Source organism: Anabrus simplex, chromosome 8, assembly GCF_040414725.1.
Source record: "Anabrus simplex isolate iqAnaSimp1 chromosome 8, ASM4041472v1, whole genome shotgun sequence".
Lineage (NCBI taxonomy): Eukaryota > Metazoa > Arthropoda > Insecta > Orthoptera > Tettigoniidae > Anabrus > Anabrus simplex.
Genome location: NC_090272.1, coordinates 87,922,971 through 87,948,789, shown reverse-complemented (window position 1 = coordinate 87,948,789; position 25,819 = coordinate 87,922,971). Strand labels below are relative to the sequence as shown.

Genomic DNA, 25,819 nt, shown 5'->3' with positions numbered 1-25,819 from the left:
TCAATACAAAATGTAAAGATGTGATTTACACATTTTCTCTGTGATTGGGGCAATCTTGAATTTCTTTCGCATAAGTAGGAACTTGATTATCCAGACTAATTGGTACAGATCAACAAAAATACAGGTTCATTGAATTCAGAATATTTGTAATAAAATAAGCATACAGTGGGTACAGTACAGTATATGAAACATTTATGAAAAATGATAAATTCAAAATGTTAAAATTTTTAGATAGATGCAAATGAAGAGTAATAAAATAAACATACGTACAATATATAAAATACTTATGTACAGTTATGAAGACTCAAAACTTACATAATTTATCAACATTGTAAAAAAAAAAAAAAAAAAAAAAAACAGGGACTCTTCACATCTGGATAATTGAGGATCCTGATAACTAAGGTTTGGATAATCAGGTATCTACTGTAATTAATTGTCATATCTCAAATTCACCTCACCGTTTTCTACAAACTTCATCTGCCAGTCATTGTACGTGCATAACAAACAGTTTCAAATTTGGACAGATGGGGAGAAATATAGGAATAGCTTTTTTTTCCAACCCGCTTAGCGCAAAGACCCGATCTATCGGATCACAGATTCCCACAAAATCGTCAAGTTGATCTGATCTATCGGTTGTCGAAGTTTTATCATGGTACGTATGCAGTTTTAGCCTTTGCCTGACCTCTAGTGGCTAGTTCCGTAGATATATTGTAGTATTGAAAAGGTGGAAACGTTTACGTTGTTATTATTATTACTTATATATTATTCTCAGTTCAATACGGACCAAAAACATGAAATTCATAACCATCAATGTGTGAATGAGCAGAAAGTGATTTGGATACCGAATTAGCAAGTGAAAGTGTTGTTAGCGACTTTGTAGAACCATCGTAGCCTGCTCTCAATGCATTTGACTCTCACAACATGCCAGGTACGTCAGACTCTTTCAGTTTTATTTCAGCTGATGTTTCTTTAAAAAAATTGGAAGGTAACAAGGAAAGAGAATGCTGTGTATGTAGCAAGACCAGCAAAGAAAAGGGTAAAAAACGAAAGCGATCCCACACCATTTGCACAAAATGTGAAAAAGGTCTGCGTGGTCCATGTTTTCCGAAGCACATCTGTTTGAGGTAAACATGAGATTATGGGGTGATATACATTTAATTATTGGTAGAGAGTTGTGTTTCCATGAATGTTACCATTTTCAATATGTGATCAATATGTATACTGTTTTGTAAAAATTAATTTTAATATCTGTGAATCAAACTGTATAATTTTTTATTCAAATTAAATTGTTTTTAATTTACGCACAGTTTTGAAACAGTAGAGTAGGGGAGTAATATTTTTTAGTTTTGTATATTGCGACTTGGATATAAGTGAGATTATTTCAAAATAAGTGTGATTATTAACAAGAAAAAATTCACACTTTTCATAAGAAAATCTAAGAAATACGCATGTGCCAACAAATTTTTTTTTTAAGAAACAGATTGATTTATTTCTTGTTTTCTTTCTTTATTATGGATAGTGTTGTGTGTGGTGTCACTGTATAACTTTTATTCAAATTTCAAAAATACTTTTTAGAAAATGCTTGCAGAATTTGGATTTTATTATTTTTTAATTGTAACTGCTTATAAAAATTCAGATTTATATATTTATATTTAAGTTTAGGATTTTTATATAAACTGTAGGACGTGTACCAATATATTGGTTGGAATCAGAGCAAATTTCAGTATGCTATGGTCAATGGTTCAATTCCTACGAATATGTTAGTATAAGTAAGTAAATGGCATTAAATATGCTTGGCATTTTTTGCATGGGTATGCATTTCAGGCCTGGCACTAAGAGGGTTAACCTTGGTTGGATTAACCTGGCTGGTAGTAAGGGACCCTTGTCAGCTTTACAGAGATGTCCTCAGAGGAGTCCTCCTTCATTATGGTGAACTCTATGGAAGAGGTAACCAGTCCTTTAGTATGACAAACTTTTGCAGAAGAATTTGTCCGCCTGCTGGCCGTGATCATTAAGGCATCAAGTCTCTATGATCTGACACCATGGCCAGCCGGTTCAAGTCCTATTGATGGAAAATAAAATTCACTTTCAGAATGTTGTGCAGGGTAGGAGCAGTAGTGGTATACAATTTCTAATCCCTAGATTGTGTTCCAAAAGCGTGGATTCAATTCCAAATCTCCCCACACTGTTCATTGGGAGTGAGGGCATATGAGCTGTTGATGATGATTTATCCATCAGGTGGAGATATTAAGCCTTGAGCAGACCTTTTAATTTTAGTCGACAGGAATAGGCTGTCTGCCAACACTAGGTTTCACCTTCTCTCTACATCATCATCATAGTCATCTTCAACTCACACCCAGACACGCAGGTTGCCTGTGGGTGTCAAATAGAAAGATCTTCACCGAGCAAGCCGAACATGTGCTCCAGCACTCCTGGCACTAAAAGCCATACACTAAATAAATAAATAAATAAATAAATAAATAAATAAATAAATAAATAAATAAATAATTAAATAAATAAATAAATAAATAAATAAATGTAGAAGGGGTGTCCCACATCTTCCTCGTATTAATAAAGCAAGTCTTAGTCAGGCCAGATCTCCTGCTACAGCACTCTGGATGAACCCGACTGCCTGTACCTATAAGAAGCTCACTCCATGAAGATAATGTAAATCCCTTATGTCAGTGAAGGTGCAACTGTTATAAAACCTGTAAGGTACCTGGAAGACACTCGGGAGTTGTCATTATACTTGTCAGCAAGTGAATGCCTATAATGACAATCCCGAGTATCTTTAAGCATTAATTTATCCATGCTTACGTGGAAGTATTGGAGTTATTACCCTTCTTCAGGTTGTAACCCAATCATCATCATCATCCATTTCCTTCGTCCAGCTCCCACCAGGGTGGAATGTTTGACACCTTTCCATCTTTCTCTATCCAACCACCATCCAGCACCCTTTCCCCCTTAACTGTTCCAGTCCAGGTTTCTTCTAATTATACTATTCTTGATCATTTTTGACCCCCATAGTTTGGGTCTCACTCTTGCCCCCTATGTTTTAATCTGGGTCTCCATCATCCACTTCAGCATCCTTCCCTCTTCCATCCTCTTACCATGTCCAAACCATCTGAGTTATCCCTCTCCATTGTGTGGTAAAGCCTTTCCACTCCAATTTCTTTCGTGGTGTACTCATATCTTACTCTGTCCTTTCTTGTCTTTCCTCTCATACATCTTAAAAATTTCATTTCACTGGCCTATATTTTATTCTCCTGTCCTTTTGTCAGTGTCCAAGTCTCCACTGCATATGTCGGTATTGGGCATGGGGAGAAGTACATCCTCTTTACACTTCATTGGTACAGTGGTACCTTGATTCTCCATTTTTGGAGGTACCACAGAAAAAAAAAAATGTACAATACAGAAAAACACAAAATCCAGGAATTAATGTAAACCATCAACAATGAGGCTAAACATCACAATAATTAAATTATTATAATCTTACAGACACTCCTAAACTAAACTAAACCAAACCAAACCAAACTACAGCCCTAATAGACCTTGGCCTACTAAGCAACCGCTGCTCTACCTTGGAGGCCTGCAGATTACGAGGTGATACATGGTCAGTGTGACGAATTCTCTCAGCATTTATTCCTGGCTCTCTAGACCGGGTTCACCATTTCGCCACTGGATAGCTCCTCAATTAATGGTAACCACGTACACTAAGTGGGCCTAGAACCAGCCCTCAGGTAAAAAATGCCTGACTTGGCTGTAAATCGAACCTGGGGCCTCCGGGTGAGAGGCAGGCAAGCTGAACTGCGGGGTCGGCTTCAAGCATTAATTATACGAGTTAAAAATCTCTCAAGACTTTACATTCACTTCATCAGTTTCCCATGAAAACTTATTTCAGGTCAGCAACTTTGATCAGCCTAGCCTATCGAAAAATATCTAATAAATAATGCCAAGCCAAACAATTGATCACAGGTAGTTTTTAATTCTCTAATCTAATAAAATAAAAAAAAGGACATCCGATAAAAATGCATCCAACATCATGGTGAAATCTCTTCTTATGCAGTATTTATCTTCCTTTGTAATTTGGTCATCGCTGTGCCGTTTGCAGTAAGTTTCTGGAAATCTTGTACCGCATAAATTAGGCCTACATCGACTTTTAAAGGTCATGCTGAATTTGAGAATATGGTTTTGAATGTAGGTATCGATGCTCAAAAGTTCTCATCACTAATCACAAGCAAATTGGAAAGAAAAAAGAAAGGTCATAACTCCAGAAGTTTTGGTTTATTCATGACCTTGAGCTCAGCTGGAAAGTGCGCTGACACACTCGTTGCACAAGCCAGTACGAGTGGGAAATTATACCAACTTTTTACTTGTTACTCTGGAGATATAAAACGACTTTGGTTTTTATAAGGCCATATTAACTTAAAATCTCCAGTTTTATATTAGGACCAAAACGGTAATAGGCAATCCCATGACCTCCCATATATAAGGTGCAACATCTGTTCTGGTCGTGAGAACATAAACGTATCTGATCATATTAAAATACTAAATGTATGTTAGGAAGGAGCCAATTCAGTTTCTGTTTGACAGCCCAGTGCATTGAAAGAAGTGCCGAAAACCTGTTCGGCGGTACAATCACAAAAAGTCTAAAACATCTAACCCTTGGATATAATGCAGATGTTTTACAACTACGAACATTTTACGAAACTTGTTCAGTCTTTCAGTAGAGCTGTCAAAATGTGTTCTGTCTCCTTCCAGTTGTTGCAGCTACTCTTTGCTTTATGATTTCTAGGGTTTTTCTAAATAATACCAGCCGAATGCGATCCTAAGATGGTCCTTTATGCACATTCATCACCAATTGCTTTCCCAGTACAGTAGTTGCTCTATATAATCACTGCAATGATGGGATGCTAACGCCAAGATCCATAGGTATGTATTAGCCGTTCTTTCGTGTTATATTGTTTCTTCAAAAATGCTTGATTGAGAATTTAGCGTTGATGGGACTGAAATTTCTGGACAGTTGATGTGATAAATCGTGTCTCTTTGAGGAATGAATAATGCAGGAATTTTAAAACACGATAATTAGTATGCTCGCAGGATCATGTAATTTGAATGAATAATCTGGGAAACGTAGTTTTCAGGAACGGATAATAGAGGTTCCACTGTTCCACACCAGGTTTCTCACACTCTGATAAGTTCATTTCTGTGTTGAATCCTTTTACTGGTCTCCATGTTCATCCTGCATCAGTTTGCTTCCCAAGTACGTGAAGCTCTCCACAATTTCAAGGTCTTATCCCTTTATTTGTATAATTCCTTTCCCTTCCCTTTCTCCTCTAGTCAACATCATTGTCGTACTCTTTTCCACATTTCCTTGTTGCAGTCCATTTTAATTCCAAAACCACTCTTTCCTCCCCACACGTGTCTGGACACTCTGCAATAACTTTTGTACATTTCTTGCATGCACTCTACTTTGTTTTCCATATCCTTTCTGATGCATGACTTTCCATACCTTTGCTCTGGGTACGCTATCATAAGCCTTTTCTAAATCAAGGAATGGCCTCGCCATATCTCTTCCGTATTCCCAATATTTTTCCATTAACTGCCTCACACTGAATATGAGGTATAGTGTTGATCTTCCATTTTGATAGCCATATTGCTTTTCTGTATTGCCCTTCCACCTTTATTTTCATTCCTTTTTCTAGTACCCTTTCAAATATTTTTGCCACCTGAGATACGAGTGTGATTCCTCAATAATTATATCTTTTTGTCCCCTTTCTTAAATATAGGTATCAATTCCTCGTTTACTCCTGTCATTTGGTACTGGCTTTTCTTTCCAAATACATCTAAATACAGAGCTGGATAGCTACAGAACATAGATTATGATGGATAGCTACAGTCGTTGAAGTGCGGCCAGTATCCAATATTTGGGAGATAGTGGGTTCGAACCCCACTGTCGGCAGCACTGAAGATGGTTTTCCGTGGTTTCCCATTTTCACACCAGGCAAATGCTGGGGCTGTACCTTAAATAAGGCCACGGCCGCTTCCTTCCTATTCCTAGTCCTTTCCTGTCCCATCGTCGCCATAAGACCTATCTGTGTCGGTGCGACGTAAAGCAGCTTGAAAAAAAAAAAAAAAAAAGAACATCTAAATAGCCTATACAGCCATCATAGACCAACAGGTCCTGCTGCTTTTATCATATCCGCACACAATTCATCCATTGCTGCTACTTTACCCACTTTCATTCATTTGACAGCAGTTCCCACCTCTTCCATTGTGATTTTACTCTTGGATACTGTCTCCTAACACTCTACATGTGTCATCTCATCTACACCCCTTCTCATATTCAGGAGTTCATCAAAGTAATCCTTCCATCTTTTCCTTATCTCCTCTGATTGTGTTATTATCTCTCTGTTTTTCCCTTTACACGTGCTTTTTTGTAAACTCTTTCTTTTCTCTTCCTTCTTACAAGTCTGTATAGCATCCTTTTCCAACATTTATGTAAACCCTTCCCAGCTTTTCTTCACTTACTGCTTTCTTGCACCTTCTTTTCATTTCCTGAAGTTTTCTTCTACTTTCTTCCATTTTATCCATATTCCATAACTATCATGCCTTATTTTTCACTGCTTCCTTTACCTTCTCATTCCACCATGGGGTCTTTATTTTTCTCTCTTTCAGGAATTCTCCCACAAGCACACTCAGAACAGCTTACAGATGCCCTCTTGAACATATCCCATTCCACATATTCACTCTCCATCTCAGTTCTGGGCATGTGTTGTTTCAGTTTATATTAGAATTTTTCTTTAATTTCCTTGTCATTTCTTTCCACGATTTTTCCTACTTTTATTTTTGCCACCACTACTCTGCTGCTTCTGGCTAGATTGTTACATGTAACAATAGTCTACAAATTGCTCTTTCCATGAAGAAGTAATCAGTTACTGCCGTTGTTGTTATTTCCCCATCCATATCTTGTAATAGTTCTACTGTTCTTCTTCCTGAACCATGTATTGCCCACACTTAACCCATTTCTCTAACTAACATCCAACAACTTCTCTCCCTCTTCATTTCTTTTTTTCCATATCCAAAAGGTCCAATTAATGCTCATTCCTTTTCTGTCGCATCCCTCCATTTCATTTAAGTCTCCCATGACAGTCACTTCCACATCCTTTATTTCTCTCTCCAGTATCTCCAGGAATTTGTCCATATCATATTTGCATCCATTCTTGCATCCATCGTTTCCCATTGGGGCCAATGACCTAGATGTTAGGCCCCTTTAAACAACAAGCAGCACCATCATCATTTCCCATTGATACACGCTGCTAATGGCCACTAAGATAGGTTTGTACCCAGAATAAAGTGCTGTAAGAAAATTTCATCGCCTTGAGTTTAGCAAGTAATATGTCTCTTTCTACACAGTCAGAGGCTTTATTTAAGTCCAAGACAATCCGTGAAATGGCAACCGTGTGTAGTCGAGTGTCTTTATCGCTCTGTGTCTTTAGTCTTTTAGTAGTGTTCAAATGTTGTCTCACGTTCGCTTGTGTTTTCCTCTGGGATGATGGTGTGCTGAAATTTGACGCAAAAATCAAAAACTTTGGGAAAATGGTCTAGTGAACGGCTCAGAGCTTCTTATTTCATCCCTCATGCTGGCTTTAAATGGAACTAGGTATCTAGTGACGTCACAACCAGGCGACCAGTCCACGAGAAAACAAGAAACTAACTCTAGCCCGAAGATATCTTGTCCAGCAATTTGTGTGCTTCTGTTGGCTTTGTCTGGTGATGTACATCTGAACCCAGGATCCCAACATGACAGCAGGATGAGTTTCTTCAAGCACAATGTAGGGAGCATGTGTAATTCTTTCAGTGATTCCAGACAAGATTATATTTCTGAAGTAGAAAGTTGGTTCTTTTGGTAATAATGAACTGTTGTCTACTGATTGCTGTGTGTTTCATCAAGACAGACATGAGGTTCATAGTAGCAAAGTGAAAGGAAGAGGGATTATGGTTGCTGTGAAATCTGCTCTAGGGCCAGTTTCCCAGCCAGGTTTAGCGGGCGACTAGACCAGGAAGGTCTGTATTTGTACTGTGCTGCTACATGCCACCGGATAAAGTGACTGCTAGGATGAGTAATTGACGAGCTACTCTGGCCAGTGTCACAGCTGTTCTAAACCCACAGGATACTTTTGTAGTTTGCGGAGACTTTAACATCAGACGTTTGGCTTGGAATCCTGATCCTGTTATAAAATAGAGATGTGCAAAAGTCGCCTTACTTCTTGAAATCAACAGTATATTCACACTCAAGCAAATGTCTCTCTTTCCAACAAGAAACGAAAGAACAATATTAAGCCAACTTTGGACTGCTTTGAGACAGAAAAGGTAAATACATCCGTCCATCCAGCTGTACAATTTGCTTTATCTCTACCGTGAGCTATGCGCCCCGTACTGCAGTGGAAGTTAAATGTTATCAGTCAATCAATCAACACTGATCTGCATTTAGGGCAGTCGCCCAGGTGGCAAATTTCTTATCTGTTGTTTTACTAGCCTTTTCTTAAATGATTTCAAAGAAATTGGATGTTCGCGAGGGCTAAGGCCAGTTCATTTTCCTCAAATGAGAGATCTCCTTTCATTGTGTCCTTGGAATTTAATTGAAGATTCCTCCTCCATCGAAGTGTTCATTTTTTTTTTTTACGACCTCCTCCATTTTGTAATAAAAGACACTACTGTCCTGGATAGTTAGCACGCTTCATATGAGATGGAAGTAATAGATAAATTGAAAGAAAAGGAGAGGGCAAGAAGGAAGTTTCAAAAAAGGGACAAAGTAGTGATTACGTGCATTTTGTTACCATTTCCAGTGAATTTAAGCATCTTCAGGTCAAAAAGTACAGAAATCTTGGAATTTTGTGAAAAATAAAGTGAGGTCATCATGCCTGCCATCCAAAATATTTCAGGCCAGGAAAGAATTACAGGACAAAAGGAGTATCTTGGGACAGTTTTTCAGATATGTTTTAAAAGTTTCATTCACCTACTACAGAGTGTAATCTGTCCACTTCATACGTGTGTGATATGGGCCTGGCCTCAGTTGTGACCAATTCTTGCTTCTTTGGATACCTCCAAATCATTTGGTCCAGATGACATATCTGAAATTCTTTAGAAAGAATGTGCATCTGAGGTAGGTAGGCCACTTAGCATCATAATGAATATATCATTCTCTTCAGGTATTTTCCGTGTGAGTGGAAGAAAGGTTACGTCATACCACTGTTCAAGAAAGGAGACAAAATGGTGTTTGATAACTATAGGCCTGTTGCGTTATTGTCTCTGATTTCAAAGGTGACAGAGAAGATCATGTATAGCAGATTGTACAGTTCAGTTTCACAGTATATTAACGTAGCTCAGCATGGTTTCATACAGAAACACACTACCGTGTTTGATATAGTAGTATATATCAATTCATTTTAGAATCCCTGGATAGGAGGCAACAAGTGGGTGCTGTTTATACGGATTTCTCCAAAACCTTTGATTCAGTTCAACATGATTCTCTGGTCATCAAATTGTCAGCATACAGGATAGGAAGAAGTGTTTTGGAGTGGATTAGAAGCTATCTCACTAACAGTTTTTGCGTACTAAAATCTGATGGTGTTATTGTCAAAGCTTACCACCCTACTTCCAGCGTCCCCCAATACTCTTTAATGGGTCCTAATTTATAACATATTCATAAATTATATAACAACATTTATACAACATAGTAATTGTCTTCTCTATGCTGAACCGCCTGTGGGTGGGGGACGCAAACGAATAATATACCCATGGTATCTCCAGCCTGTCATAAGAGGCGACTAAAAGGGGCCGCAGGGGTGGGTTGGCGACCACGGGGCCCTTAGCAGAGTCCTGGCATTGCTTCCACTTACTTGTACCAGGCTCCTCACTTTCATCTATCCTGTCCAACCTCCCTTGGTCAACTTTTGTTCTTTTCCAACTCCGACGGTATTAGAACATTCAAGGCCTGGGGAGTTTTTCATTTTCACACCCTTTGTGGCCCTTGCCTTTCTTCATCCGTTATTTCATTTTTCGAAGTGACGGATCCCTTCTTTTTTCTCTGTCTCTCTACCCCTGTGGGTGGGGGACGCAGACGAAGAATACACCAACGGTATCCCCTGTCTGTTGTAAGAGGTGACTAAAAGAGGCGACCAAGGGATGATTGAATAAGAACCAGAAAACTACTTTTGATTAGTACCATCACGCAGAGAACACCATGCGTTGCCTTTACTTGCGAGTAGTACCACTATGTTAGGTACATAATACGTTTGCGATTAGTAGCAGCAGAGAGCAGTTCACTGTGGGTTTCCAGTACCTGTGATATGTACCCACTATGTGAGGAACATCACGGGCTTGCGTTGCCTGTGATATATACAATTATATGAGAAACACCATGGGTCTGGCCGTTGCCTTTGATTAGTACCACTATATGAGTGACACCGTGGGTCAGCATTGCCTGTGATATGTACCCACTATGTGAGGAACACCACGGGTAGAAAGAGTCCCTGTGATTAGTACACCTATGTGAGGTGCACCATGGGTTTGCGGCGCCATTATGTGAGAAACTCTATAGGTCTGCATTACCTGTGCGATGTACAATACTTGTGAGTAGCATCATAATGTTTGGAACACCGTGAGTTTATGCTACTTTTGATTAGTACTGGAACTTGAGAAATACCATGGTTCTACTTTACTAGCAATAAGTACCATTATGAGGCACCATTGATCTGGATTTTGAACCCCTTTAGACAGCAAACATCATCGATTCAGGATTGTGCTTTGGAAGCAGTTCCTTGGTCAGTTGGTCAGTAATATAGTTTCTGTGAGGCATTGCGGGTCGTTTCCACTGATTGTTTTAAATTCATATTTATCAATTCATTCTTCATCATCACATTTTATTTCTGGTCTGTGTATGAATTTTGGACTTCTAAATTGTCAGTGCATTTCGTCTCATTTCGTACCATTCGTGGCCGATGGCCCAGATGTTAGGCCCCTTTAAATAACAATCATCATCATCATCATCATCATCAATTGTCATCATCATCTCTATGCTGACAATCTGAAGATTATTGAGGTGGTAAATAGTGAGTTGGACTGTTAAGTTGCTCCAGTCTGACTTAACCCTCCTAAGTAACTGGTGTCAAAATGACTTCTTGATTTGAATACTTCAGCTTGCAATCCAATTACTTTTTCTTAGAAGTTCGAATCAGTAAATTACCTTTACCATTTATGCAATTTTCAAATAGTTTGTGTGACACTTTCAAACTGTTACAATCTTTCTTTCAAGAAACATTTAGACGAGAATTCTATCAAAGGGTTTTAATTACTTGGTTTTCTGAAAAGAAACTCTCCTAAAACTCTGATAACTTTGTTTTACACTCTTAATCAGGCCATCGTTAGAATACTGTTGCAGAGTGTGGCTACCTACTCAACAGTATTTCATACAAAACTTGGAAAGAGTCCAAATAAGATTCATGAGATGAATCAGCTACAAAGGTTTGGGTGTTTCTCTCTCTCTCTCTCTCTCTCTCTCTCTTTTTTTTTTTTTTTTTTTTTTTAGACTGTATGAGGACATTGCACTCATGCTGCAGATATGCCAGTGTCCTCTTCCTTTATAAGTGTCTGACAAATAGAATGGGTTGCTCAACATTGTTGGAGTTGATTCCATTGTATGTTCCTCACCACAATACTGAGCAAAGGTATATTTTCTATCTGCCTAAAATGAGAACTATGGCTTGGGCAAACTCATGGCTGCTGATTGCACTAAAATCACTGTATGAGGTGGGTGAATCGGTGGACCTTTTTCACTGACCACCCTCTAAAATTAGGCATGCCCTAACAACCTACAGTACAGAACATAAGGTCCTTTCTGTATAAATATGTGTATATAAATGTCTCTAGATTTAGTTTAAACATGATATAATTATTTTAGGAGATTTGTTTATATTTAAGGTTTATTTGTTGCATATGTTTTATTGAATCATCTATAAGTGGGTAAATAATCTGTTGTTGATGATAAATAAATCTATCTATCTGGGGTGCATACATTTGGATGAAATCCTGTACTCCATTCTCTGTCCTTAACTTTATTTTTCCATCACTTATGTAGTTCACTTTATCGGTATATTCATTGAAGATCTTATTGGTTATCAACCTCACTGTGTTCTTTCCTTTATGCCCTCCACTCCAATAAAGCATGTATCGCTTCTGCAACTTCTTCTTTCCTCTCCACTTAACCTCACTCAATATCATCATAGCTATAGTTCTGTTTTTATGAATTTCGACTTGACAGTTAACTGGAAGTCAGACATTGGTGCCAAATGTTACGAGTACAAACAGCTGATCCACGACACACAACATGAACGGAAATGTACAGGGTGGCGCACGAATAGTTGACACATTTAATTTTAGAATAACAACCTTATTTTTCAGAGAACACTAATGAAATTTCAGACACAGGCAGCTTGGACCCTGGAAATATATTTCACTGTATCACATATTCACTTTGGCCTCCACTTCGGCGGATAACCTCTTCGAGACGGGTACGCATGTATCTGTCAACTTTGCGGCACAGGTCTTTGTGAATTTCACTGGAGAGCTGCACAAACTGAGCATGCATTTCCATGTGGCTTTGAGGTCTTGAAGTGAAGAGTTTTCCTTTTAAATAGCCCCATAATTAGAAATCACAAGCATTTAAATCTGGGCTTTAAGGAGGCTGGGTAAATCTGCCATAATTGTTGTACTGTGGGTAACGATGAGACACTACATGATCAACAAATACTCTCCTCAATAACTCAAGAACATCGTTAGCTGTGTGAGATGTTGCGCCATCTTGCATAAACCACTCCGTATGAATAGGTACAGCGGAATTTGAGGCATGAATTTATTCTCCAGCATGTCGTGCATTAACTGTCTGACTGAAGAAAAATGGTCCAATTAACCCATGACTTGAGAGAGCTACCCACAGACTCACTTTTTCCCCATACATGTTTTTTTGTTGTTTTTTTTTTGTGTGTGTGAATAATGTCTAGTTTTCTGTAGCCCAAAACTGCACATTTTGTTTATTAACCGCCTCTCTGAGATGAAAATAGGCTTCATCAGGGAACCAAGTGTTAAACAGTGTTTCATCTTTATCTTGAGTCCATAAGGCGTACTGCAAACTCTTCTGCCTGTAAAGATCTGTTAGCTTGTGTAGCACAGACATTTTGTACAGGTGCACTTGAAGGTCACCGTGTAACATTCTTTGAACTGAATGGGGTGATATTCCACTTTTTCTTGAAGCTCACTGGGCTGCGCTGCATGGCGACCCTCAGCGCAGTGATGTTTTCAGGATACCGAACTGCTGGTGCACGAGGTCGCTTTTCTTCCTTCACACTGCCTTGTACTTCAAAGTTTCTGTATAATCGAAGGGTGGTGTTCCTTGCTGGTGCTCACCTAAATTTATTTTGTGTCACTGTAACACTTTTTGATTTGCAATAAAAGATAACTGTTTTGGCGCTCTGCTGAACGGATAGTCGGCCATTGTCAGCCATGACAGAAAGCTCACTGGAATGCAGACATTTGGAGACAAAGCAGCAGTGTCACCTCTACAGATATTTCCATGAAACAGGAAAGGTGTGCGCAAAATTTTAACAACGTAGTACATAAGTTGCATTTTATATTTGCTTTTCAAATGTGTCAACTATTAGTGCACCACCCTGTATATACTTGAGTATAAGTCTAGCATCGATTATTCTTTGTAGCAACTTGCATAACTCACATAAAATTAACAATAGCACACCACATATTTAAAATAAGGCTATAAGATAAAAATAGATCAATGCTCGAATAGATAAAACGCAAGAAAATGACATATTTCTACTCACCCTCTAGAAGTGTTTGTGTTGCTAATCGATACAATTTCTCCGAAGGAAGGAAAATTCCTACAAAGGGAATACACAACTCATTTCTGAGTCACTATCGGCATTGTCATAGAAGATAGGATAGATTGTCATAGTTTGTTGAGGTTTCACTCTCGCTTAACCGTAACAAGATAACATCATCTTCAACATAATCGTCTGTGAAACTTTATTTCTCCCAAGTTTAACCACTTATCTCGGATTGTGTGTCACAACCTTGATCCAGTCTTCTGCACTTAACACGGCCTACGGCTTCCCAAAGAAGTCTTTCTGTGAAGAGTCGCAAATCAGTTTTATGACGTTAAAATGGCAATGGTATTTTGGAACACAACCAACTTTATGCCCATGCCTCCTGGCTATTTCATCCACCACGTAAACTGGGTACTAGGCCTTGTTTTGTTTCACAAGATGCATGAGATCCCCCCTTCCTTATGTCACTGTAAACCGAAATAGTGTGCTCCTTCAACCACTTAATCAACTCCTCATTGCTAGCCCTCATTGTTGGTGCTTTGTCAAGAATGACCAAGTGAACGGACAAAGATCACAGAAAGGAGTGAGGACAGCTGATAGCACATGGTTTTAGTTACCGAGCTCGATAGCTGCAGTCGCTTAAGTGCGGCCAGTATCCAGTATTCGGGAGATAGTAGGTTCGAACCTCACTGTCGGCAGCCCTCAAAATGGTTTTCCGTGGTTTCCCATTTTCACACCAAGCAAATGCTGGGGCTGTACCTTAATTAAGGCCACGGCCGCTTCCTTCCCACTCCTAGCCCTTTCCTGTCCCATCGTCGCCATAAGACCTATCTGTGTCGGTGCGACGTAAAGCAACTAGCAAAAAAAAAAAAAAAAAAAAAAAAAAAGTTTTAGTTCAACAGCTGATCGACAACATTGGTAACCGGAACTGGAGTCTAAAGCGGTCTGTCGGAGCGATCGGCTGTTTATTAATTCACTTAGCCTCCGCCCAAAGTCACCGCTCAAATGTCAAGTCGAAACTCATAAAAACTGAACTATATATTCTCCTTCTTCATGAAATGTCACCTCTTCTGACTTACCACTCAGTGACATGAGATTGATAACTGCCACCTTCATAACGTACTCTACTGATCACCCACTTCTTACAGTTCCTCCAGCGTAAGAACTACACATCGCTTCCGGGAAACGCCCTAGCCTTTTCCGAGGCTGATTTAAAAGTGCCATTTCCATTTTAGGCTGTTATTACAATGAGGTCACCCCTCCCTGCCAGCAGGTGATCAGCCTGCTCCTAACATGGAGTACAGACATGTTTTGTAGCTGCCACTAACCTGTGGTCAAATGCTGTTTGATGGGTTCCCGTGTCATATCCTATACTGAGGGGACCATCACTCACCTAAGGAAGGGGACCATCACTCACCTAAGGAAGTTCATTCGCCTGAAACCGTTAAGTCACCTTAGGGAATCAGGTTATTTACGGCCACACAACACTCAGCATTGAGATGCTTATTATGTGGTCTGCTCATTACCATAGTGGGGTAACTGGCCAGACAGTAATTGTATCCCAGTATCAGACCCAATAGTTTAGGAAAATACACTAACTCTGACTCCCTCAATAAGACAGCTTGTTACACAGTCTCAACAAACTTCAATGCAAGGACTAGCAAACAGAGAATTTCCAAACCCTTAAATTGAATCAATAACAGCAAAATTGTTTGTCTTTATTTCATACTTGAGTGTTCATTTCTAAAATTATATTTGTAATATCTTGTTATTACTAGGCTTCAGAATGTGCTGGCAAGCTCTTGGTATTCCATTCATCGTTACCTATTGCTGAGGCACCTGGCAAGCTCAAGAACCGAGATGACAGAAAACTTTTGGGGACTGAGAAAGAAAAAACTGTTCTGGGTGAGTAATACAAGATTCTTGCCTCACAGAATTTTTTGCAGGAAAGGATAACCTTGTAGTGGTGATATTGTCTTAATTTGTAATGTAGAGTCTTCAGTTACAAAATCCAGTGCAACAGGGAGTCCATACTATACAAAAGTCTTGAAAAATGAAAAAAGAAACTTTGGATTGCGATGTGTATAATATGAATCCTGCAGATCTACTTGCTAGCATTCCATTACATCAGTTTTTGCAGACTGCAAATACAGGAAGCGGTCATTATGCAAATAAATGTATATGACATTATGATAATTATTTGGGGATATTAGGTCGTGTAATATTATCAGCTGACACGTTTCGATCCTGCGACCAGGATCATCTTCAGATCAGTAACAAAGCATAATGGCAACTGTCACTCCATAGTAACCAGACTCATGATAGAGAGACCCTGTTAGAAATTTAGTTCATTCCAGGGCCTCCAGAGTCACGGAGAAAGATGTTGAGTTAATTATGGAGGGTAGCCATGATGCTCTGTATATAGCTGTCACCTTTGTTAAAATTATTCGGGCGTTTAGCAATTTCTATCGCCTCACGAATGATTCTGGGAATAAAATGTTTCTCTTTATAAATGACAGAAGTTGCATCAAAAATTATTTGATGGTCATTATGTATGGCATGTTCTGCCACAGCAGACTTCTCTGGCTGGCAAAGACGTTAAGTGCATGCGATTTTCTTTAACCCTTGTTGCTACGTTCCTACATGTTTGGCCAACATAAACCGATCTACAGGAGCAAGGAATCATATACAGTATATTCCAGCGCAGTTTAAACCAATAGGATCTTTGACAGATCGCAAACAATTGCATATGATGATATTAGGCTTTAAAATGGTCGTGATATTGTGCTTTCTGAGAATATTGCCAATCCTATCCGTGACAGATTGTACATATGGCAAGAAGGCCAGACTCAAAGGACAAGAACCACATCTTTTGACTTAGGATGTAGCACTTAGTCAATCTGTTTCCTTAAGTACCCATTGCTCAGAAATATTCTGGTTAGGAACTCAAGTTCACCATTCATTTTATCTTCCTCACAATCCTCCCTTGCTCGGCTGATTAGGGTGTTAAGCACAGAACGCTTTTGGCAAGGATGGTGATGAGAGGGTATACTTGATACACCGTAATGCTGTTGGCAAGGTTTTAAATTTGCTGTTCTTGATTTGGCCTCAGCCTACAAGATTCTTTCAGTTGTCAATGTTGTGAGATGGGCAGAAGTATGATGGTAAACAAAATGAAAATTCAGGTTGTATGTTTCACCAAGTGGAAATGTTCTCTTAGTTTAAGTTACTGTGTTGAGGGGGGTGATAGTACTTCATGGAGATCACTCTTTTAAGTACCTAGGTGTTAATATGAGAAAAGATCTTCATTGGGTTAATCACATTAACGAGATTGTGAATAAAGTTTACAGATCTCTTTGCATTTGTCCTGAGTGATATATGACAAAAGAGTAGTGTATCAAAAATGTTGCAAACTGGATATAAATGTAACACGAACAGACTTTGGATTTGAGTTTCAGATACAGTGGAACCTTGATTCTCCATTTTTGAAGGGACCATGAAAATAAAACGTACCACACGGGAAAATGGAAAATCCGGGAATGAGTCAAAACCATCAGCAATTTGGCTAAACATCGCAAAAATGAAATATGTAAAATTATAATCTTACAAACACCCCTAAACCAAACAAAACTACAGTCCCAGTGGGCTTTTGCCTGCCAAGCAACCGCTGCTCAGCCCAAAGGCCTGCAGATTATGAGGTGACGCATGGTCAGTGTGACAATTCCTCTCGGCCATTATTCCTGGCTCTCTAGACCGGGGTCGCCATCACACCTTTAGATAGTCCCTCAGTTAAAGGTAATCACGTAGGCTAAGTGGACCTGGAACCAGCCCTTATATCCAGGTAAAAATGCCTAACCTGGCTGGGAATCGAACTCGGGCCCTCCGGATGAGAGGAAGGCAAGTTAGACCGCGAAACCAGCATCAAACATTAATTACCGGTACGCAAGTTCAAAATCTCGATACTTTATATTCAATTTTACAGGGGAAACTTCGTCAGTTTCCTGTGAAAACTTCTTTCAGTTCAGCAACTTTGATTAAGCCAAACTCTTCAAAAAATCTAGTAACGCCAAACGACAATCGACCATAAGTAGTTTTTTACTCTCTCATCTAATAAAATAAAGCACATTAGATACAAAAGCACCCAACATGATGGCAAAATCCCTTCTTTTCTTAATCATCCATTGTAATCTGGTATCTGGTATACTGTTCGTAGTCAGTTTCTGGAAATTTTGTACCGCGTAAATTTGGCCTACATCGACTTTTAAAGGTTATGTAGAATTCGAGAACATGGTTTTGAATGAAGTTTTGATTCTCAAAAGTTCTCGAATGCATTATTTTCAATTCTGCCTGTCACTGCTACAGTCAGATTGCAAAAAAAAAAAAAACATCAAAACCTCAGAGATTACGGTTATTCGTGACCTTGAGGTCAGGTGGAAAGCACGCACGCTGAACGCTAGTACGAGTTGGAACTGATACAAACCATTTAAATGTAACGTACGCAAATAAAACTACTGTGGTTTTGGACATTTTAACATGAAACCGTAAAATCCCCAGTCTTATATTATGACTAAAACAGTAATAGGCAATCCCAAGACCTCCCATGGGTTTTTGTATGTAAGGTGCATCTGTTCTGGTCTGGATAACATAATCTTGTACGATAATATTAAAATACTAGATTTGTGTTAAGAAGGAGCTGTTTCGATTCCTGCCTGAAAGCCCAGTTACCGGTACTATACAGTGCCCTGAGGAAAGTACCGGAAACCTTTTTGGCAATGCAATTGAAAAAATTAAAAATATAAACTTGTTCCGTCTTCAAGTAGAGCTGTCGAAATGCGCTGTCTCTCCTTAGAATTGTTGTGGCTACTCTCTGCTTTATAATTTCCTAAATTCTCTAAACAATACCACCCGAATGCAATTCTAAGATGGTCCCTTATGCAAGTTCACTGCCGATCGCTTTTCCAGTACAGTACCTGCTCTGATTATCACAATGACGGGGCGTTAACGCCAAGATCCATAAGTATGCCATAGCCGTCCTTTCGTGAGATACAGTTTACTGAAAAGCGCTTGATCGAGGATTTAACGTTGATGGGACTGAAATTTCTGGACGGTTGATCCGGGAAATCGTTTCTTCGAGGAACGGATAATACAGGATTTTTACAACATGGTTTAATTACGATGCTCACGGTACGACGTAATTTGAACGCATAATCCGGGAAAACTTAGTTTCTGGGAACGGATAATCGAGGTTCCACTGTATTTAGAAAACTGACCACACACACACACACACACACACACACACACACACACACACACACACACACACCAGTTACAATAAAAATTTATTCCCTTCATCCGAAATCACATAAACAGGCATCCTTTTTCAGCCTAGTCAAAATACCTTTATCACCAGTTAATTTAAAGAAAGAGCTCAGATTTATAAAAGAACTAGCACTGATTAATGGTTACAAAACAGAAACAATTAATCGAATCATTAACAATGAAAAACTTAAACTGGCCACTAATCTTACTCCAGAGGAAACTAAAAAATCAAAACATGCTACTTTCACCTACACTAATCTGTTGATTCACCAATTTGCAAATCATTTGAAAAAAACAAGATTTACAAATATCTTTCAAGACTCATAACACTAACAGGAATATATTTTTGAATCATAATACAGTTCATGCAAATAAAGATGGATATATATATAGATATATAGATTAACAAGCACACAGTGCAATTTTTCATATGTTGGCCAGACTAGGCATAGTTTTATCACAAGATACATGAAACACTATAATGCATTAAAACAAAATAAGTATTCTGCAATGGCTAACCACATGAAAGAGACCGGCCATCAATTTAGTACAGTAGATAGAGACCTCAAGATAATAAAAAGAATTGAAAAAGGAAAGTTGATGACCAAATATGAAAACATTTATATTTATTTAGATTAGTACTTCAATAGGGAAGAAAACCTAAACAATGCAATCGAAATAAAAAGCCCATTAATAGAACAATTACCAAAATTGCTACAAGCCTTCAAATCAGATAACAGTAACATTTTTAAAATTTTCAACCATAAACCTTCTAATACGTCAACAAATACAACTCCCACCTTGAATATACATAGAGAGACCCCTCTACAAGTTAAGCCAGCATCCAGTACCCGGCCCACACCGCCTTCCCCTACGTCCCCTACTTATCATCCTCACGTTATGCCAGTACCCAACGCTCTGCCCACAGTTCCTTCTCCTCCCCAATCTACTCGCCCTCCACCACACCCACCCCATACGTATAACACAAGAAGTAAGAACACGACAACAAATAGTCTTAGTACTGCAACAAGCACAGCTGGCACTAAAGCGTGAAATAAAAAGGGGTAAGTGATGTTTCAACCTTAAGAATCTATAAAAACAATTACAAACCATCACACTCATAACATTCTTTTTTACAGACATATTCATCCATAATGCTGCAGTAACAAGAATTTGTAACTTTTAAGAGGTATGTTCTGAGCTGTCAGTGGAGAAATGGCATGGAATGACATTAGTAGACAATTAAGCTTGAGTGGAAGTTTTAACACGTTGAGTGCCATACGACCCCATATGGGTACGTGAGAGTAGCCAAGTTTTTGAACTTCACGTCCCCATATGGGGTCGTACGTTCGTTCTAAATCGAGAACTGTGCGAACCCATTTGGGTGCGCAGTAAGTATGTGTTTTGAAGATGTATAAAGTCTCTTCCTGCCATCTGCTGGTCGTCTATTTAAAGTACGTGCATAGTCCACCTTCCATTCCTCAATTCTTGTTTTGGCGCGACCCCATATGGGTACGTCAAGAGTGCTTTGTAGGGTGACAAAGTAATTGTCTATCTCACGCACGGGTTGTTTATGTAAGTGTGCAGTGCTCTGGGTTTCCTTTTCTTTTGTAAGTCGTTACGAGTAAATCGAGCAGTAAAAGACTTAGTGCAGACTGTGTGGACGATATATCGAACAAGTCAGACAATGATGATGTAGACGAAGTATATAGTTACAGTGATTTTGAACCCGGTTTACAGCAAATATCGATCTCGCATGTTCAACCACATTCATGAATTACAGTCTTCAGCACACACTTCCCCACTGTACTCCAGGTTTCCCAGCCAGCTGTTGCAACAATTATGACCGTCTTCAACGATATAGTCACTGGTTTCCCATGTGCACAACCAGCGCTGCCAGCTTCTCTTACTCAAATTGAAAGTTATACAAAAAATTGTATACTTATTCAATATTCCGTAACTACTAATTCTTCTTATAATATTATTCTGTTACATCCTAATTTACCAAATTCAAATGATTTTCACTACTTTATATAACTATATTCTATACGAAAATTTCCTAACCTAAAATCGGAAGATCGTCATTTACAAACATTTCCTGACCTTAAATTGGAGATCGTACATTTTAACGGCTCCAGTATGAACAAGATAACATATCTATCATAATCAACAGGATATAACGCGTCCCCGCAAAGGAAAATGTAAGTATGACCGAGCGTCGGAACAGTAACTACTGTATAAGTACGACCCCATATGGGGGCGCGTGTACGTGTACAGTTCGTAATGACCATACGACCCCATATGGGGTCGCAATATTTTACCTAATATACATAATAAGTTAACCTAATATATCATAAATACATCCTCATATCAGCGATCATTTGCTTGGTTAAGCCTGTGAACGTTTTGGCACCAGGGAGTAACTCGATGTTATTAGCTCACGGCACTAGACAGCAAGTCTATGAAAATCGGTCTGGCACTCAACGTGTTAAAGGTAGGAAAGATTATAATATGAAGATAAAGTTGGAATTCAAGGAGACAAATTGGGGCAAATTTATATGGGAAGAGGAATTAGAGTTTGGAATAATTTATCAAGGGAAATATTCAATAAATTTGCAAGTTCTTTGAAATCATTTAAGAAAAGACTAATTAGACAGTTGATAGGGAATCTACTACCTGGGTGACAGCTGTAAATGCAGATCTTTGATTGCTTGATTTGATAATAATTATTAACACAATTATTGTGTTCAGTCTTGCTAATTTGTGTGTAGTCTGGTGGTTGGAATCATTGTCTATTGTGTGTGTAGTTTGAGTGGGGGGTTTCCTGTAATTTCGTATGACAGCTTATCTGTATTTCTACTGATCGTGATGTCTAACAAGTTGATCTTCCGATTTGTTTCTGTTTCTTTTGTGAACTTGATTTAGGGCATGTTGAACCCTCTGCTGATAAATTAGATGTCAGCTTCACGGGAGGTAAACTATCCTGGGGGAGGATGTAAATCACCTGGTACTTTGGCTTGCATGCTACCACCTCCGTGTAAGTTCTAGGTAGCTACCTGGAGCTAGTCACTGACATCCAGGGTTGGCTAGACTGATTTTCAGCAATTTCTCGCTTTCAACTGAGATGCTGTCTATCATCAGATGTATGGAGCTCATTTCGATCACCTTATTTCCCTGTAGTTGTATTAGCTGATTATCACCAACAAGCCTTACAAGGGGAGTCTGTAGTGTTACAGACAATGATTTATGTCACACTTTCATGAGGTTAATCTATGAGGGTTCAAAATCAATTCCTATTTAGGCTTAAAATCTCAAGATTTTAATGTTTACTTTTTCATGTACCAGTTATATGCCATTCTGTAAGTTAATGTTTTGGAACACATTCTCGTTGTAAAGTTGCCTACTCCAAAATAGAGCATACATAGGTTTAAGTGTTAGATCATATCTTTTTATTTAATTTCAGTTCGAAGTTATTTTTATTCCCTGCCAATGTTTTTAACTCATTCTTTTATGTGCTTCCATGTACAGTACCTACACATCTTCCTTATGGACTAATTGCCTTTGAGCATTCTGTCTGCAGGCTTCTGTGAAGTGCCTCCACAGTCCTCTATTTGCACTAGCTTTGTGGCCTTGTTTAGTTCTGCATGCTTCCTTTTATTGTCATTAAAAAAAAAAATTCTCTCTGCAAAACGTAGAGTTTCACCTTGTTTTCTTGACATGGCATTAGCCCAAAAGCTTATCTTATCATGTCTACAATAATTTATTTCATTTTAATGCTTAATCATCACTTTCTGTAAGTAGCACATATACTGTATAAAGCATCTTCCTTATAGATATGATATTGTAATTAAACATTTGAATGAAGCATATTATCATTAAAGGAATATATGAAAAATGGTATGCTGATGAATACAAGAGCTAATTATAAAATTTAAGAAATAATAGGGACTCAAACCTGTCTACCTCATGGTATGAAATGGGCACCTTATCCATAACCCTACGAGAAGGCTTCTGTGTGTTTTGGCATATAACAAGTTATAACTGGTGTTTGAAAACTGAAAATATAAAATTGGTGTTTGAAAACTGAAAATCTTACATTGGAAAATTAAAGCCCATTTGAGATCATTTCCAAATAGGTTTTGATTTTGTAACCTTGTAGAGTTTCCTCGTGAAAGCTTGCCATACACTATGTGTCCCTGATACTGTGGGTGTGAGTGTCGTGTAACTGTTACAACTTGAGTGAAGCATTCATGATTAAAAACCTGCAATATAATAACTATCACTGTTACGGTATCATGTTTCTATCAACATACTGAGCTAATTTAAGTTGTATGTCACAAAAAATACAGCTAGTAATGTTCATATCTCAAGACTTGCCCAGCGGACCCTCAAAGTGGCCAATACCTAATTTACGCGCCAGATAACTACGATTTATCCTGCCGATAGCCGTTACCTGGGAGTGGTCAAACAGAAATATCCTTTTACACGGAGGGCAAGTTACACGTTATTTTACCCACAGGTGGCTGAACTGGCCCTTAACTGTGTAAGAGTTTAGTGTGTCATGTAAGTGTTACGCACACAAAAGAAGGCCAGGCTGTGCATCTTTATACATTGCTGTCTTTACGTAGATGGGCTCTCTCCTCATCAGTCGAAGTTCTTCCACATCCATTTCTTCTCAGTCCTTGACAAGCTTATATCCACATCCCAGCTTCTGTATTAGGGTGAACATTGACACACACTGAGAGACCAATGTAACAAATGTTCAGTCTTGATATGGGAAGTGTGAGATTAAAAAATATATGGATAAACATAGACACATCAGAAATAGAAATGAACTAACAAGTGATAAATCAACTCATGTATATAAAAATATGAATGGGGTGATATTTAAACACTCATAATGCCAAGTGACTGTGCAAGAGCTGAAACTCACAACCGTTAACTCTGAAAGAAAATAATAATAATTCCAGCTGTGTTATGCAGCTGGTCAAGTGTACTGTTTTTGAACAAAATTTGAATGAAATTAAAAATAATCTTATTTGAATTAATATTTTCTAGCACCTCAAACAAATATCTACAACAATCTGGGCCAAGATTGTGTCGGTGTTGGCTGCAGTGTAGACCTCTTTGTGTTCAATAACTCCTACATTGACTTGGCGACCATCGGTCAAGTGTGTCGTCTTACTGGGGGTGAGATCTTCAAGTACACTTACTTTCAGGTGAGATAAGTTAGTTTCTCCCCGCTCACTTCTTGGTACAATAACAAAAATGTAGTTAGCAAGTTCATATTATGGATATTATTCTGAGAGTTATGATTTATTACTGATCTTCATTTGTGGTTTTGGTTCTTTAGTATAATTGTTAAAGTATTAATGCAGCCTGCCTTCTGAACTGTTGGAGGGATTTCCTCTTCTTTTATATGTTCAGGTTGACCAGTGGGTGACTAGTTTTGTTTATTCTGTTTCTAGGCTGATTTGGATGGTGATCGTCTTATACAAGATATAAAGCGAAATGTAAGCCGTCCAGTTGCATTTGATGCCATCATGAGGGTTAGAACTTCAACTGGAGTGCGAGCCACTGACTTCTATGGCCATTTCTTTATGTCTAACACTACGGACATGGAGCTGGCTAGTATAGATTGTGATAAGGTATGAACAGTTTCTGCTGCCCACTTACAGAAGATTCTAAACATTTTCTGATAATGTCTGAACTTAGATAATGAACTTCATTTTACAGTTGTTCTAAATTTTCATCATTGAAAGATGTTAGGCTTATTGATATCACATTTTATTCATTTCGGGTATGCAAATCTTCATATGTCTCAAATTAGTATTTACATATGTCCGGCTCGATGGCTAAATGGTTAGTGTGCTAGCCTTTGGTCCCAGAGGTCATGAGTTTGATTCCTGGCCAAGTCAGGGATTTTTACCTGAATCTAACGCTGGTTCGAGGTCCACTCAGCCTACGTAATTACAACTGAGGAGCTATCAGACAGTGATATAGTGGCCCCAGTCTAGAAAGCCAAGTATAATGGCCGAGATAATTTGTCGTGCTGACCACATGTCACCTCTTAATCTGCAGGCTTTCAGGGTGAGCAGCGGTCGCTTGTTAGGCCACGGCCCTTCGCAGCTGTTGCACCATGGGGTTTGGTTTCTTTGGTTTTGGAAACAGCTGAAGAACAATGTGACTTCATTGAAGGAAAAGGCACCCAGGAGCAAATTCTGAATATCTGGCAGATTGTGGAAAAGGCCAGAGAGTTCAGAGAAAAAAAACTGCAGCAAGCTCACTCCCTTACTTTGCCCAATGTCACCTATGCACCTGAGAGCTGGACAATCAAACGGCAGATGAGGAAAACAGAGAGAGCTTTGAGATGTGGATCTACCAACGCATTCTCCTAATTTCTTGGACTGAATAGTGAGCCAATGTGACAGCGCCGGAAGAACTATAGGGATCCAGACTGGAATTCTTAAGCAGATCAGCCTGGCTTACCTCCAGTACTTCAGACACATTGCCAGAGGAACAGGCACCCTGGAGAAGCTTGTAGTGGAGGGAAAAGTTAATGGCAAGAGACCACAAAGAAGACCAGCTGCAGCCCCTGATGG

The 25,819-nt window shown here is 38.8% G+C and overlaps 1 protein-coding gene across 1 annotated transcript in view; it reads left to right on the top strand.

Moving 5' to 3' along the window:
* Sec24CD (Secretory 24CD) overlaps positions 1-25,819 on the top strand; it is a 203,717-nt gene that overhangs the window by 115,582 nt on the left and 62,316 nt on the right. The window contains exons 11-13 of the mRNA XM_067152321.2: positions 15,677-15,803; positions 24,276-24,436; positions 24,686-24,865. Of these exons, the coding sequence (XP_067008422.2) occupies positions 15,677-15,803; positions 24,276-24,436; positions 24,686-24,865 (468 nt within the window). The remainder of the gene's footprint in view (positions 1-15,676; positions 15,804-24,275; positions 24,437-24,685; positions 24,866-25,819) is intronic.